At 37.3% G+C, this 14253-nt stretch overlaps 1 protein-coding gene across 7 annotated transcripts in view; it reads right to left on the bottom strand.

The window, feature by feature from the left end:
• EYA4 (EYA transcriptional coactivator and phosphatase 4) overlaps positions 1-14253 on the bottom strand; it is a 159927-nt gene that overhangs the window by 69566 nt on the left and 76108 nt on the right. For all 7 annotated transcript variants that reach the window (XM_086744731.1, XM_086744732.1, XM_086744730.1 and 4 more), the window contains exon 3: positions 7576-7625. In XM_086744731.1, coding sequence (XP_086600857.1) covers positions 7576-7625 — 50 coding nt within the window. The remainder of the gene's footprint in view (positions 1-7575; positions 7626-14253) is intronic.

Genomic DNA, 14253 nt, shown 5'->3' with positions numbered 1-14253 from the left:
TTATATTATCTCCTCTGTCTCATAAATAGGACATATTCCTACCAACAGTTAAGAATAAACCCAGACCTGTTGGAACAGCAGGTTTCTGTCTTTCTCAGAGACCTTTATCACATTTCCAGATGTATTAGATTTTTTTCTGTTTTTAAAATAGTATTTAAATCATTAGCAGCTCTTCCATTCTAGTAGCATGAATCCATAATAGAAAGCTTTTACCTTTCATAGCATGTGACATTTAGACAAAAAGATTACGTACTTGCACTTAAGGGTAATTCCAAAATCACCAAATTACTTCTACTAACACTTCTGTTAATATATTGTTTATCCTAATTTTTTTTCAAGAAGGTGATGATATAAATTTCCCAAAAGTGTTCAAAAACTTCTTGGGTTTTGTTGCTTTTGTTTATTCCAAAGTCTGAATCACCATTGATTCAGATTAATGGAAGTCTTAACACTGACATGATCTTGTATCGAGAGAAAGTATTAGTAATATAATAGAAAATATTTTATGCCTAATTTTATCAAAAAACCCAGGAATTTATAACAGACATGAAATACAAAAACCACATTAATGTTATTGTTAAAGCCACAGGGATCTGTTAATATAAACCATTCAAATACTTCCCTGTGATGTCATCAATTACCATATGTTTTCACTCTAAATAGATTATTGTAATTTCTGTAAACATATCAAATATATTTTTAGAACTCTTTGGGGGCTTGATCCAGAGCCAACAAAAACCCATGGGCAGACAGTGACCAGTTTCAATAGGCCTTGGGTAATCAGAAGACCGAATTTCTAAAGTTAACGAATGAGAACATCAGCATGCAGCGGGCAGATAGATACCACACAGAGGGCTCTAAAAATAGGAGAGACTTACGCTGCCTGAAACCTACATGCCTGAAAAGACAACGTACATAGCAAGGCAACATACTTCTTGCAGCAACTGTTGTGCAATTGTCGTGGAAGCTGTATGTCATGCAGTTACATGTATCTACATAGCCATCTCGCTAACTGTATAATTTTGATGGACTCAAACTGCCTAAGTGGCCTGCAGACTAAATACATGCACCAAAATTTTATTAAGTTACAGATTTGTATAAATGTTCTCTTGACTGCAAGCTAAGCCCGTTTGTCCCAGAATGCAGCCTTTATGATAAATCTTATTCCATAACGTAGTTACTTTAAAATTGGAAAATTGTGATACGCTTTTTGCTAGCCACTGTTTTCACTGGGAAGTCTGGGCTTGATCCTGCCAAACATTTCTCTTAGGTGAAGTGTTTATAACTATAGTGGCCTCACTGACAGGAATGTTATATTCTGACAGACATACACTATTCCTCCTGTTCACAGGATTTTTTCTTCCAGTTCCCAAAATTACTTGTGGCAATCTTTCAATTTCAACTTTATTTGTTCTGTCTTTTCATAGCAAATTTGTGTTGCTGTATCTGTTCCTCTTTATAGTTTGCCCCAAACACGAGAAATACTACCAGCTAGTCAGAGAGTGGTTTTTTTCCTGAATAAAGAATAATTTTATAATTGCATGTATTCTCTTCTGAAACTGAACAGTTTTGCAGAAAAGTAGAATCTGTAAAATCAAAATAAATGCACTCATTGCCTTTGCCCATATTTGTATATAGCTGGTCTTCTTGTAATAAATCAGCAGTGCAACACGTGATTGCTGCTTGCTCAGGAGAAGAGGGATACAGTAAGCTGTCTTCACAGTCAGTAAAAAGAAGATCAGGTAAATGGCATCTCAGAAATGCCTACTTTGCACATTTACTTCAGAGTGAAATGAATCTCACTTTCAGAGTATAAATCAAACGAAGTCCTATAAATATGGAAAATATCTTAGGAAAGAAAGAAGATGAAGGGGACTACAGGCTGGTCAGTCTCATCTCTGTACCTGGCAAGGTCATGGAGCAGACTCTTTGTGCCATGCTAAGGCACATGGAAAATAAGGAGGTGATTGGTGACAGCCAACATGCCTTCACCAAGGGCAAATTGTGCCTGTCCAATTTGGTGGCCTTCTACGATGGGGTTACAGCACCAGTGGACAAGGGATGAGCAACAGACATAATCTACCCGGACTTGTGCAAAGCATTTGACACTATCCTGCACGACATCCTTGTCTCTAAACTGGAGAGACATGGATTTCATTAATGGATCACTCAACAGACAAGGAATTCAGTGGATGCTTGCAATCAAAGAGTTGCAGTCACGGCTCGATGTCCAAGGGGAAACCGGTGATGACTGCCATTCCTCAGGGGTCACTATTGAGACCAGTGCTGTTTAACATCTAATATTTATTTTTATATTATAATTGGTGAAACATTAATTACAATTTCCACAATTATTGCTGGCTTTTCTTGCTTGGCAGTTCAATTGTAAAGCTCCTCTTCACCATGTGACAATAATCACTCATCGTTCATCTCCTGAACTGCAAACGAATGAGAAGGCACTGCTGGTCTCACTCTCCTAGGAATGGGTATGCAGAGAGTCAATTGTGTTCAAATAGTCATGGGAAAGGCATGAGAGCTTCATCACAGAATCTATCAGATGTCTGTAAAGCTTCCATTTGGGTTGAGGAGTTACAATGTCAGATGTGGTAAATATGGAAAATTACACGGTATTAAAATAAAGCCAATACCTGACTGAAAGAATCACCCATCAACATCATCCTGAGATAAGACTGAAGGTCTTAATGAGGGAATTAGTCAGCAAAACCAAAACTCAGGTGTATTTTACACAGTCTAAACAGATGAGAATTAAACACTTTTCACAATCTGGTTGTCCAGAACAAGGTGCAGAAGACACATGATATTTTCCTTTTCATTTTTGTAAAATATAAAGATGACCATGGAAACACTGTTCAGTAATCCACTTGTGCACTATTAGCATAGCTCAGGTACAGTAAGTATAGAGAGCATCGTATTCACAACAGTGCCCCCGAATTACAGAGGAAAGAAATTGTGGTCCAGTGAATTGAACATGAAAACTGTAGTAGCTCTCACTGGCATTCAATACCATCTATTTATTTGCAAATGTAGTAACAACAGTAATTGTCTCTGGATGTGTACATACACTCTATATGTCCTGACCAATGAAAAACCATGAGTGAGTATCAAAATGAGACCAGTGAGAAAACGTGAAAGCCTATTTCTTATTCAGAAGTTTTAAGAGAGACTTCTAAGATGAAGAAACAGAAATAAGAATTTGTATCTTTTAAATCTGACTACACGGTGCACTTTCAAGAAGTCTGTATGTGGAAGAACAGAACAGCAATCATCTGATGAACAGCTGCAATCTATGCAAAAAGCCTCACTGAAAACTGTATTAAATTGAAATATTGGAGACCTTTTTTAAACACATAAAACCCACCTCTGTGCTTTTTTGAACAGTCTGTTTATCTGACAACTGTGTCTGTGTATATGATTCTATATTTATCAGTAATAATCATTGGTGAATTTGTAGCTCAGTAATACACTGGAACAAACTTTTTCTAGCTGGTACTAATGCAATAGCTATAATGCCTCTGATTACACTCTTCTTAACAGCATTTGATAGTTTTAAAAGGGAGGATTTGCTTAAAAGAAGCTTCTTTTCCCTCTCTTTTGCTTTTATAAATTTAAAAAAAAAAGAGTATATAAAGGAAAAGACAAGTCAGGAAAAATTAATACAGCTTGAGATATTGGATCCACAGGTTTCTAGTAAAAATTATGCAACAAGAATGAAGGGCTTCTTAATCCATAGAGCTTAGCTTTAACCTACTAAGACAAAGACCTTCTGTGAATACACAACTACTGTCCTTTTAACACCACTATGTATTTTCTCAAGTTAATTTGTCAGCTAACTTTCATCCCAAGCTTATAAAACTACTTATTAAAATCTTCAAGTTCTCCCTTTTCCCCCCACAGACATAATCTTCACAATATAAAGATCATGGTTTAAAGAGGGAAAGTATATTAAATACATGCCCATTTTCCTTTACCCTTCCACAAAAAAAAAAAAATAAACTGTGTTGCAGCTGTCAGAAAAATCCCCTCATTCTTCTGCAGCCTCCTATCCTCTCCAGAAAGTAAAAAAGCATGATTTTTTTCCTATAATCAGTAGACTTTGAGGAAGCAGCAGCAGACTCTGCTAAATTTCCATTTGCAGGGAATTCCTCTCCCTTCCCTCATTTATCTCCTCCCTATTTCATTTTATAGCCCAGAAAACCCAATATTTGTTGACAGATCTCAATTCCTGATGTGTCTTTGGTCTTACAGATAGATCTCTGACAGATCCCTTCCCTTCTGGTGGGAAGGGAAAAGGTGTGTTCATCAAGCAGCCTGTTGTCTCAAAGAAAGATGCTGCCCTGCAATGTGTGGCCATGCTGTAGCTGAGTGTGAGCAGGAGCCTGGGATGCAGTATTTATCATTTTACCAGACTTCAGAATCACACATATTCTAGTGTTTAACTCATTTCTGCAGCAAAGCCTTGGGGTATGAGGCCCTAAGTGTAGCTTACAAGCATTGAGGCAACAAAGTGCTCCCTTCATAGAATTAAAATGACTTATTTGATTACCTATGTAAAAAGGGAGCTCATTAATAATGGCAAACAAGTTAACTTTCATGAACTGCACTAGACTTCAGTGACTCTTGTATGACACAAAATTTAATGTAGGAGCTGTTCAGCATACTTGGGATTGGTACCATTTTAAAGTATACGTACCACATAAGAAAGTTAAGAGCAATGTATGTTTGTAGGCTCTGAACGTAGGAACTTCTCTTTCTAAACTCACTAGTGAATTCAATACCGGGCCAGCATGCCGGAGTTGTCACCTATTCACGTTACTCCTGTCTCGTCCAGACCTGCACTATGACGGTTGGTAAGTCCCAACAATTTACTGCCTCTGTCTCACATACAAGCGGCTCCAGAAAGCTGTAAGCATTTTGCATGACTGGATGGCTATCCAGACTCGCAGAGGCAATTCAATTTTTGTTACAAAATTATGAAGAAAGAATGCCATAATATTGATACAGCCACACCACCACCATGATTAGGTATAATGCCACCTTTTAGGTATAATATCTAAATACTTGGGGATAAAAGGAACCAGTTCATAGGGATTTGGCAAAATAACTTCCAAGAAACTTTGACTGAATTTGTAAGACAAAGTCATTTGTGAATCAAAATTTGTGACAGAGATACTGAAGAGTCATGCATGTTTTGTTCTGTATTTAGAACTCACCTATCCACCACAACTTCAACTCTTAACTACAGTTCCCTCTCCATCTGTGCAGTTTACCTATCTCTCAAGATCAAACCATTTTCTATAAATACACACTGGCAACGGCTGACTTTTATTGCATGTATAGCTGGATACTTCTGGAGAGCATTTTTTTATATGCTGCGTAGGTTAGTGAATTCCCTTAAAAAATTTACTAGTCACATCTGCAGTTTGAATGTTTCTTTCTAAAAGACAAACCAAGGCCAAGCAAGACAAAGAATCTGCTGATACACACATGTCACTTCAAGAATTCTCCTTACAAAGTTCCCACACCCAATTTAATTACTTCCCTACTGTAAAAACACTTTCCATCTGCATTTATTGTAATAGTTTCAAATCCAAAACCAACAGACTATAAAGCTAGCTAAATAAATGAATGATATTGGTGTTAGGTCCCAAGCCAGGAGCTATTCTGTAAGGCTGTGTGTCTCCAGCATTCATTTTTATGCTGATGTTACATTTTATGTGCAATGTTTTCACTTAAGCCTTGTTTAGAGAAGAATTACCTTGCTCCAGGCTTTAAATTTTTATGTGCCGCGCGGTGCCCTCTAGCGCTGCTCCAGCCAAAGGTCTGTCAGAGACTCCCCTGCAAGACCAAAGCCGCATCCCGAAGTGAGATCTGACCAAAAAATCCCGCCTCAGGCTGCATATGCTGCATTGCATATGCTAAGGCCAGGAACATTAATCTCAACTGTATCTGATAGATCCTCAAACTGAGGCCATGGAGGCTCGAAATGAAAACCATTTTTGTATGAAAATGCACCTTAAAAAAAAATGAAACTACCAGATTTAGCCTCCAGATTGACTATTTGTAACATGATTTCCCTTTTACACTTGCAAGAAAAAAAGGTATCCTATTCCTCAGACTTGGTGCAAAGAATTTACTGCAGACTGTAAGAAATTTCCTGATATGCAGAGGTAATGACAGTACATCATATTCTGGGTCCCCAGGGTTGTTGCAATATCATAGTCTGATGAAACTACGTCTTCATAATTTTTAAAAACTTAGATGTTAATGGTCTCATTTGGTCAAGCAAGACACTTAAAACTGCATATGCACAACTGTTTTGCTAAGCTGGGATTCTCCGTGCCTTCAAAATACTTGGAAAAGTTTGACCTTTATAATAAACTTTAATCCAAAGTAGCAGCACAGCAGATACACTTTTCATTTAGAAGTTATTAAATGAGGACTGAAGGGCAAAACGTGCCTCTACTGAAGTCCAGGGCAAAACTGCTACTGACTTCACTGGAAGCATATTTAGATGTGGAATTTGGTATTCCCTTACATACATACAGTTCTCATCAAACTAAATGAAAGGATGTATTAATAACTGATATGAAAAGCTAATCAAAGAAATTCAGATGTTGCACAGCACTACACAAGCCACAGGTACTACATTGGCCTTGGATATTGCAGATGACCCCCAGAAGATCCTGCTGCAACAGTGTCAGAAAGATACAGTTAAGGATGGGATTTGAGGGCAAACCTTGAATGACTTCGCTTTTCTGAGTTTTAATGACAATATTAATGTGATGTCAAGTTTGTTTAGTGGCTCTCCCCTGCCAATTAAAGCTTCTGAGTTTTTGTGAAATTGAAATAGGTCTTCTAAACAGAAGCAAGACAAAGACAAAAGCACTTCAAGCTACAAAACTCGAAGAAAATCTTACACTGTTGCTCAACAGCTTACCAATCAACAGGAAGATGCATACTTGATGGCACATCTAAAACAATTACTACTTCACCTGCTCAAAATTATACATACACGTATGTATATGTGCAAAACACGGAAATTAAATCATTTTTTCTATGTACATTAAATTAGCAAAGACTAATTGGAAAAGTTGCTGTATAAAGAATTTATGACCTCTTCCCAACTTAGGAACACAGTGGCATGTTTTGTATAAGTTAAAACAATAAAGTTTTGATAAAGGTGAATTATCCCAAACAAACTATATTATCAGTAAACTTCAAGACTCAAATATACAGGAAAAGGATAAACAAATAAAGGGACATTGGTTTACATAGATCTCCCTACACTCCTTAATAAGATTTTTTTTTTTTAATTGAGGATGACAATTCAACATTATGGCACCATCTAAAATCAACCTAGACGCTAGCCCGCATCTTTAACTGGGAAAAGGGAAAAAAAGTCTTCCAGAGTGAAAACCATTAAAATGGATCCAACCATTCGTTCTTTGCGAAACAGGCCTCTCACGCTCTGATGCTACATATCCACAGCACAGCTCCGCCTCACGCCCCGCCACCACGCTGCAGTCAGTCGGCATTTACCCTCTGGTACCATACCTGGGATTCTGCGGCTCTGAACCATCTGACTCTGTACACGGTTTCTTTACCTGCAAAAGCAAATGAGTGCCAGTTACTCTCCCTTGAAACACAACTTCCTTGCTCACAGTTCACGCACTTACAGGGCTTAAAGTGGATCCAGCTCTGCTCACCATGATCGCTATAAAATACTTCCCGCATTTTACAGCAGCAGTATGCAGTACTAAACAGTGTGTTTCATTATTATCCCATGAACAGCTGCCAACTGCACTTCCCCAGGCTCCATTAGTATGTAAAATGTTTGGCTAAAATAGCTTGGGAGTAGTCTAACTAGGAACAAAGAAACCAAAGAGCCAGGTTCCCCACTTCGAAACGAGAAAGCCATACTGCTCTCAGCTTGGTAAAGAAATATTTTCCCAGTTGATACTGCTCCTGTTTCCTGATAAAGCTGTCAATAATACACACCAGATTCTGGGGTGAAGCGCAGCATTAGCTAAATAATTCATATGTTAATTTTAATTTTGTGAATCTGATAACTATATGTTAACTGTATTTTCCTAATGATCAAAGAACACAAAAACCATTTCCACCAATATTTGCCATGTATAACTACATAAAAGGTATTTCAACTTCAGTATTAATCTCTGCAACACACTGCTGTTAGCTAAAGGTGAAAAAATCCATTACTCTCAGACAAAAATAAAAACTGTTCTCTTGCAGACTAGGTATCTCCTTGGGATCTTCAGAATTTCCTGCAAAAATGTAATTATACCTTCTGGTAATCTAAACTTTTTGTACTTTCAGTAGAGAAAAAAACATTTTGCTCACTTCAGTGTTAATGCAGAATCCAGGGCTGTGTGGGAGGTTTCAACACTCCATTTTTAAAGCCACCTAAAAACATCATAGTCACTCAGACCCACTTAATGTGACTGACACAATACAAAGAACATTCCCATTGCAACCAGAGATTGTTCAATGACAACGATAGTTTTTGGGACTACCTTGCATCAAGAGATTCTTCTGTACTTTTTTTGCTACTTTAAAAGCATTTTGGGGAAAAAATTATGACTGTGACTTGCTTCTGTTGAAGTCATTGGCAAAATACTCACTGACTCCAACAGAAAAATGGTTAGGCTAATGCTACGTATTTCCCCTAAGCATCTCAACTGAATGTCATGCAGCATTACTCACTCATAGATGTCTGAGTACAAGCATGGTTCTATAGATGGTCATTTTTATTCTTCATTTGTGTTCTAGATACTGAAAAACTAATATGGCTGCATACATGGTTAGTTATAGAAATCAGTCTTCAGTAGCAATAATGAAAATTTCCCCATGATGATATCTTTAAACTGTCTTTATTGCAACAAGTGTCATCTGAAACACTAAAAAAGCAGCAAACACAAGGGATCTTCTAAATAGTATGCTTTGCTTGATTCTTACTACAAAACTTTTTTCAACCTATCCAGTTATTCAGTTTCATCACCACTAATTTTCCTGTTCTTGGATTGTTTCTTCACTGTTCCTACTGTGCTACTCCATGGACTTGGTAGTCGCAGCGCATCACAGAGCCATGCTACAGTGCAGCAGCTCGGCACAAGAGACAGTGAAGGCTCACGTAAACCCAAAACTCACGGGCGCTATCTCATAAACATTGAGATGCAAACATCATTGCTACAGTTTAATCTTCACTACATTGTTATTAAAGTAACCTTAGCTCTGAAATACAGTAAAATACTTGAGATATAAGCACACGATCGAGTACAAAGAAAAATGCCTGCAGTGTGCGTTAATATACAAACAAGAGAAATAGTCATTCAAATCAATGTACTGAGGATCAACATCACAGGCAATTGTTCAAAAAATAAATTCAAAATCATTCAAAGACACTGAAACAGCCCTTCCTTGAGAGGAAATGTGTACTTTCAGAAGCAGATTGTGTCAACTGAACTACAGAGGGACTTGGCCAGAAAAAGAATATTTTCATTTTACATATAGCATATAATTTAAAATCATTAAAAATATAATGTGTTTAGAACTATAAAACAGAAGTATAAAACATAAAAATATAATAACATAATTAAAAGTAATTAAAATATATATGCATCTAATTTATTTAAATCCTAGTGAACCTCGTTTTTCTTTATTCATTTAGCATACACTCACTTTCAGGCTATTTTTGCTATCTCCATGCTGTTAAATTCACTGGCACTGACACATTCCTTTCCAATTCCTTTGCCCTTCGTGTGGTTGCCACCAGCAGCGCTCTCCGTCACATTCGCACTGGGGCTCAGATCTCACTCCCCAGGTCAGGAAAGTTCAACCAGTAACTTCAATCAGTTGCTGGAGAGTCTGACAGTCACCCAGCACATCCCAACACCTTGATTTTGCAAAGTGATGGCAGGTCCTTTGGTGGGCAATTACCAGAAGCCCAAAGATAATTCAAACATATACTAACGCTGTCCGAGCACTTTTAACATACACAATATATTAAGAGCTCTGGTTTTCCTGGGCAGGGATGAAAAGTGTTTCTTCTCTCAGTTAAGCAACAGCTAGGTACTCACAGATGAGTTGTCCTGTCCTGGCTCACACTACTACTGCATCTTGCTTTGACCAAAATCACCAAGAATAATTTTAAAAATAAGAATATTTCAGGTTTTCAGCTTGGTATATAGATGATGCAGTTAGTCTACGATCATTCTCTGAGGAAATCTGCAGCATAAGCACACAGTATAGAGTTGTCCTTTCCTCTGAGCTAAAATGTAAACTTCATTGCCTATCTTTAGGGTCCCTCTTTGAGATAAAAGATTTAACAAATAAAAATGTTATTTCTTAAAGGAGGAACAGGCATGTGCCCATATGGAATGAACAGCATTTCTCTTAAGGGCTGCTCAAGTAGCAAAACACATTTTGTTATTCATAAAATTATGCCACTCTTTCAAGTGAACAGAAAATCACTGTGAAAACTTTTGATCAAAGACTAAATATTGTTTCCTTTGTCTTCAGCTGCTCAGTTTTTCTTCTTAATCTGCCTTGCTGACTGTTTTCAAAATAACTTCCACTAATGCCACATTTATTTACACTCTCAGATGTTAAATACTATAAAAAAGAACCTTTTTATTTTCTCCTTCTGTTTTCCTTTTTTTTTTTTTCTTTCTGTTTACACAGGTTTTCTCACCATTTTAGTTATATGCATCTTGAGAATCATTCACAAGAGTGGTAAGATACTAGTTTCAGTCACTTTTTTAATTTTGCCAGGCTGTGTCGAAATCTCCTACTCTGGCTGTCTGCTACAAAATGTTTGAAATGTTTCTGCTAAAATTCCTTCAATGCAAACTTTTGAGAAAGCATGCTGTTGTGTGCATATTTTAAGTCACACCCCTATGCTGCGGAGCGGCCTTAGTGCCTGCAAGTTTGGAGGCAGAATCCCAAAACTGGATGTGGGGTCAGTCTAAGGTGTACCGCTACCCAGGAATCACTACCTATGTGAAATGGTGCCCAAATTTGTTTCAGAGTATAAGCTTCTAAAAGCCCTGTTTTCACACCATTAGTGGACTCCTGTTATAGTCCATCTCCTGAATTTTTTAAGATCCTATCTGCATTGAATACTCTCAATCTCAAAGATGCTGGCGCTGAGTAAGAGTTAGGTTTACTTCTCCTGAGTGCCAGGAGCTCCTGTGGCACCAGTAAAGGGACAGACATGAGTGAAACTCTTCCTCTTTGCTCTGTCTGTCCCATCTCCGGCCATGCAGGTATGCAGGCAATATCCTGAAACACCCTGTAGACTCAAATACAGGGAGGAACAGAGGAAAAAGAGAAACAGAAAGAGGCAATGGAAAGTGAGGGACAAAAGAAGAAGGGATCTGCAGAGGGCAAAATTAGAGGATGGCAGAAGCCTGGTGAAAAAAATGTAGTTGATGAAGGGGTGGGAAACGAACAGTGGAAGAGTACTGGGGCTGGCTGAGATGGGACTGCACGGCACAGTTTGCTCGCTTTCCCTCTAATTAGATTTGGGACTAACACCATAAACACAAACATAAGCATTCATCAAATATGTGTGAAGCTCACTAGTAAAGTCTTTAGTGACTAATCTGCCCAGAGTAACAGCTAGCTCTGCTACTCCAGCTGCGCTGCAGACCTAATTAATGATCCAAGCTGGGAAACTATACTTTCAACTTACAAGATGGTGTACAAATGTTATGTTTATCCAGAAAAATGAAGGTCTAATTTGACAGAAATTAGGGAAAAAAAAGTCAATATTTTATGCAATTTCTGCCTTAATCTCTGCCCTGGTTCAGCAGATTTCAGATACGAACACTGTTTTAAGTGTCTGACACTATTAGGGCACTGTGGAAAAGAGATGCATTTTATCAAACACTAAAGTTCTGAATTGATTTATATGAGAAATACTTACATGATGAATAATTTTATATGAAGTATGGACTTTGGATGTTTCATACTTAACAAATATAGACAGAGGAGCACAAAAAGAAAAACCTAACTACACATTCACTGAAAAAAGGAGACATCCCCTGTAAAGACTAGTATGTCATGTAATAAGAGCTGCACCATAGTGCATAAGAGACTGGATTTCCACAGACCATATTAATTCTGGCATTTCCTTGCTTCTGATGTTTTCCTTTGCAACATTAACATCCTTTTAACATGATTTTATTGACCCTTATTACATTAGATGTTAAACCATGAACTGGTTCTGCTCTATGAGGTATTCTCGCACACAAACTCATAGTATTAAACTCATAATGCAACACAGGTGAGAAATCCCTTCTAACACTTACAATAAGCACAGCTGAAAAATCTTGCAACATCAGCAGTAAATTACTCTGGCAATGAATCTGCAGAGCTCCCTCATCTACAACATCAAATATGGCCTTAAGAATCCCTCACAAATTGGTGGGCGTGCAATCTGGCTGAGAACCGCCTGCAATGCTTTGGGTCTGGAGGAAGCAGCTCTGCATGGTGGAGCTACGGAAGCTCTAACATCAAGAACATAAGAATGAAGTGGGAAAAGTGCTCTTTGCATGTTAGAGTACATGCATGTGCTTGCTCTGCCTGTGCCAATGCCATTTCTGATTCGTCTGGTGTGTGGGCATAGCAAGTGCACTTCTACTGCCTGGATGCTTCCCTACAGCAAATTACCCTGGTGAAAGCTCACAGTCCAGGGAAAGGGACCATGTCTGTGGAATGACCCCAGGAGAGTATAAGGTATTCAAGGAAACAGTTTGATGGAAATATATGAGAAGAGTATGGCTCAGGATGTCTGTGACACTGCTATGAGAATGAATAGTACAGAAAAGTATCTTCTCCAAATATTTTTAGATGCTGACTTTGACACTGTCTACATACCATCTTGTATATCAGTTTTATAATTATTTTGTCAACAAAATCCTTAGCACAGAGACTACCTGTACCATGCTTAGCATAGTAAAGATTTCCTTTGTTATCATGACACCCTTCATTGCTACCATAAAACAAATAAAGACATCATCTTGACCTACAAAAACACAGCAAGGACTAGCTTAAAGATACAGTGCTGGGATTTAGTAAAAAATTGTAGCCGTTTTGAAAAGGTATATGCTTTCAAACTGATTTTTTAAAAATATACAAATATTATTGAGAATTAAGTAGTTTTTTGATGGCTAAATTCAAATAATCCTATAGTTATGTATGTCTTGTGAAGACAAAATCTCAGTGAAGCTTCTGCAAAAACAAACAGAAATGGTGAAGACACTTACAGAAAGATATGAAAAGAATTCTGAATAATCCAAAATTCTCAACTGAATTTTTCACAGTAAATAACTGTTATGCTACACTTCCATAGGTCTCATAAGGGTTTCAGTTACTTAAACCTAATAATAATAACCTTACATAATATAAATAAAGTTTGTATGAAAATGTAATACGAAATGAAATGAAAATGTATATTAAAAACGTAATACTATGTACTTACCATCAAGTTTTAAGTAGGTTTCTGAATTAGTTAAAAACCCAAATGCTGATGCTACTGTTGAGTGAAAGACCTTGAAACAATAGAAAATTTATTTACCCCTCCCGGATTTTCACAGGGCAGGCATTGTATATAGCTGTATTTTAACTGAATCACATCCTGAAGTAGAAGTATCACATGGCAGCAGATCTGAAAGTAGTTCTAATCGCAATGGAAGAATGAGGAAAACACTGCTATAGGAATCAACTTATTTTAAGGAGAAATCAGCAGAAATTCACTAGAGTAAATTTAGCTCAGTATTAAGGTTGTTTTTTTTTTTTAATTAAAGGCTATATGAGATAGTCCTTAGTGAAAATAAGTTTCCAGTTCATCTCCTGAACTAAGCTCAGCTGTTCAATAGTCTCTTCTATTTTCTTAGTAATGAAATTGTTATGTCGTCAACTAAAATTGACAACTCTGATCAAAACAGATAGAGTTTTGAATATTCTGAACTTTTTTTTGAGGATGGGAGGGGAGGCGAAAATGAAAGTAAAGTGCAAATTACTTAAAAGGTTTGAGTATGGAAGCAGACTGCTGAACTTGACCTCCATATTTTATGTAGTACAGTACTTTATATTTAAAGATAACAGATCTAAATCTACCTAGGCTTGTCATCGTAGGCTTCCTTTACATCTATAAGAAGGATACAGATGTATTTCACCTGACCTAGAGTAGTCATCTGTTTCAGACAG

Source organism: Chlamydotis macqueenii, chromosome 3 (genome assembly GCF_036417535.1).
Source record: "Chlamydotis macqueenii isolate bChlMac1 chromosome 3, bChlMac1.mat, whole genome shotgun sequence".
NCBI classification, from domain to species: Eukaryota; Metazoa; Chordata; class Aves; order Otidiformes; family Otididae; genus Chlamydotis; species Chlamydotis macqueenii.
Note: the sequence above shows the minus strand (reverse complement) of the source record. Positions and strands in the feature narration are given on the sequence as shown.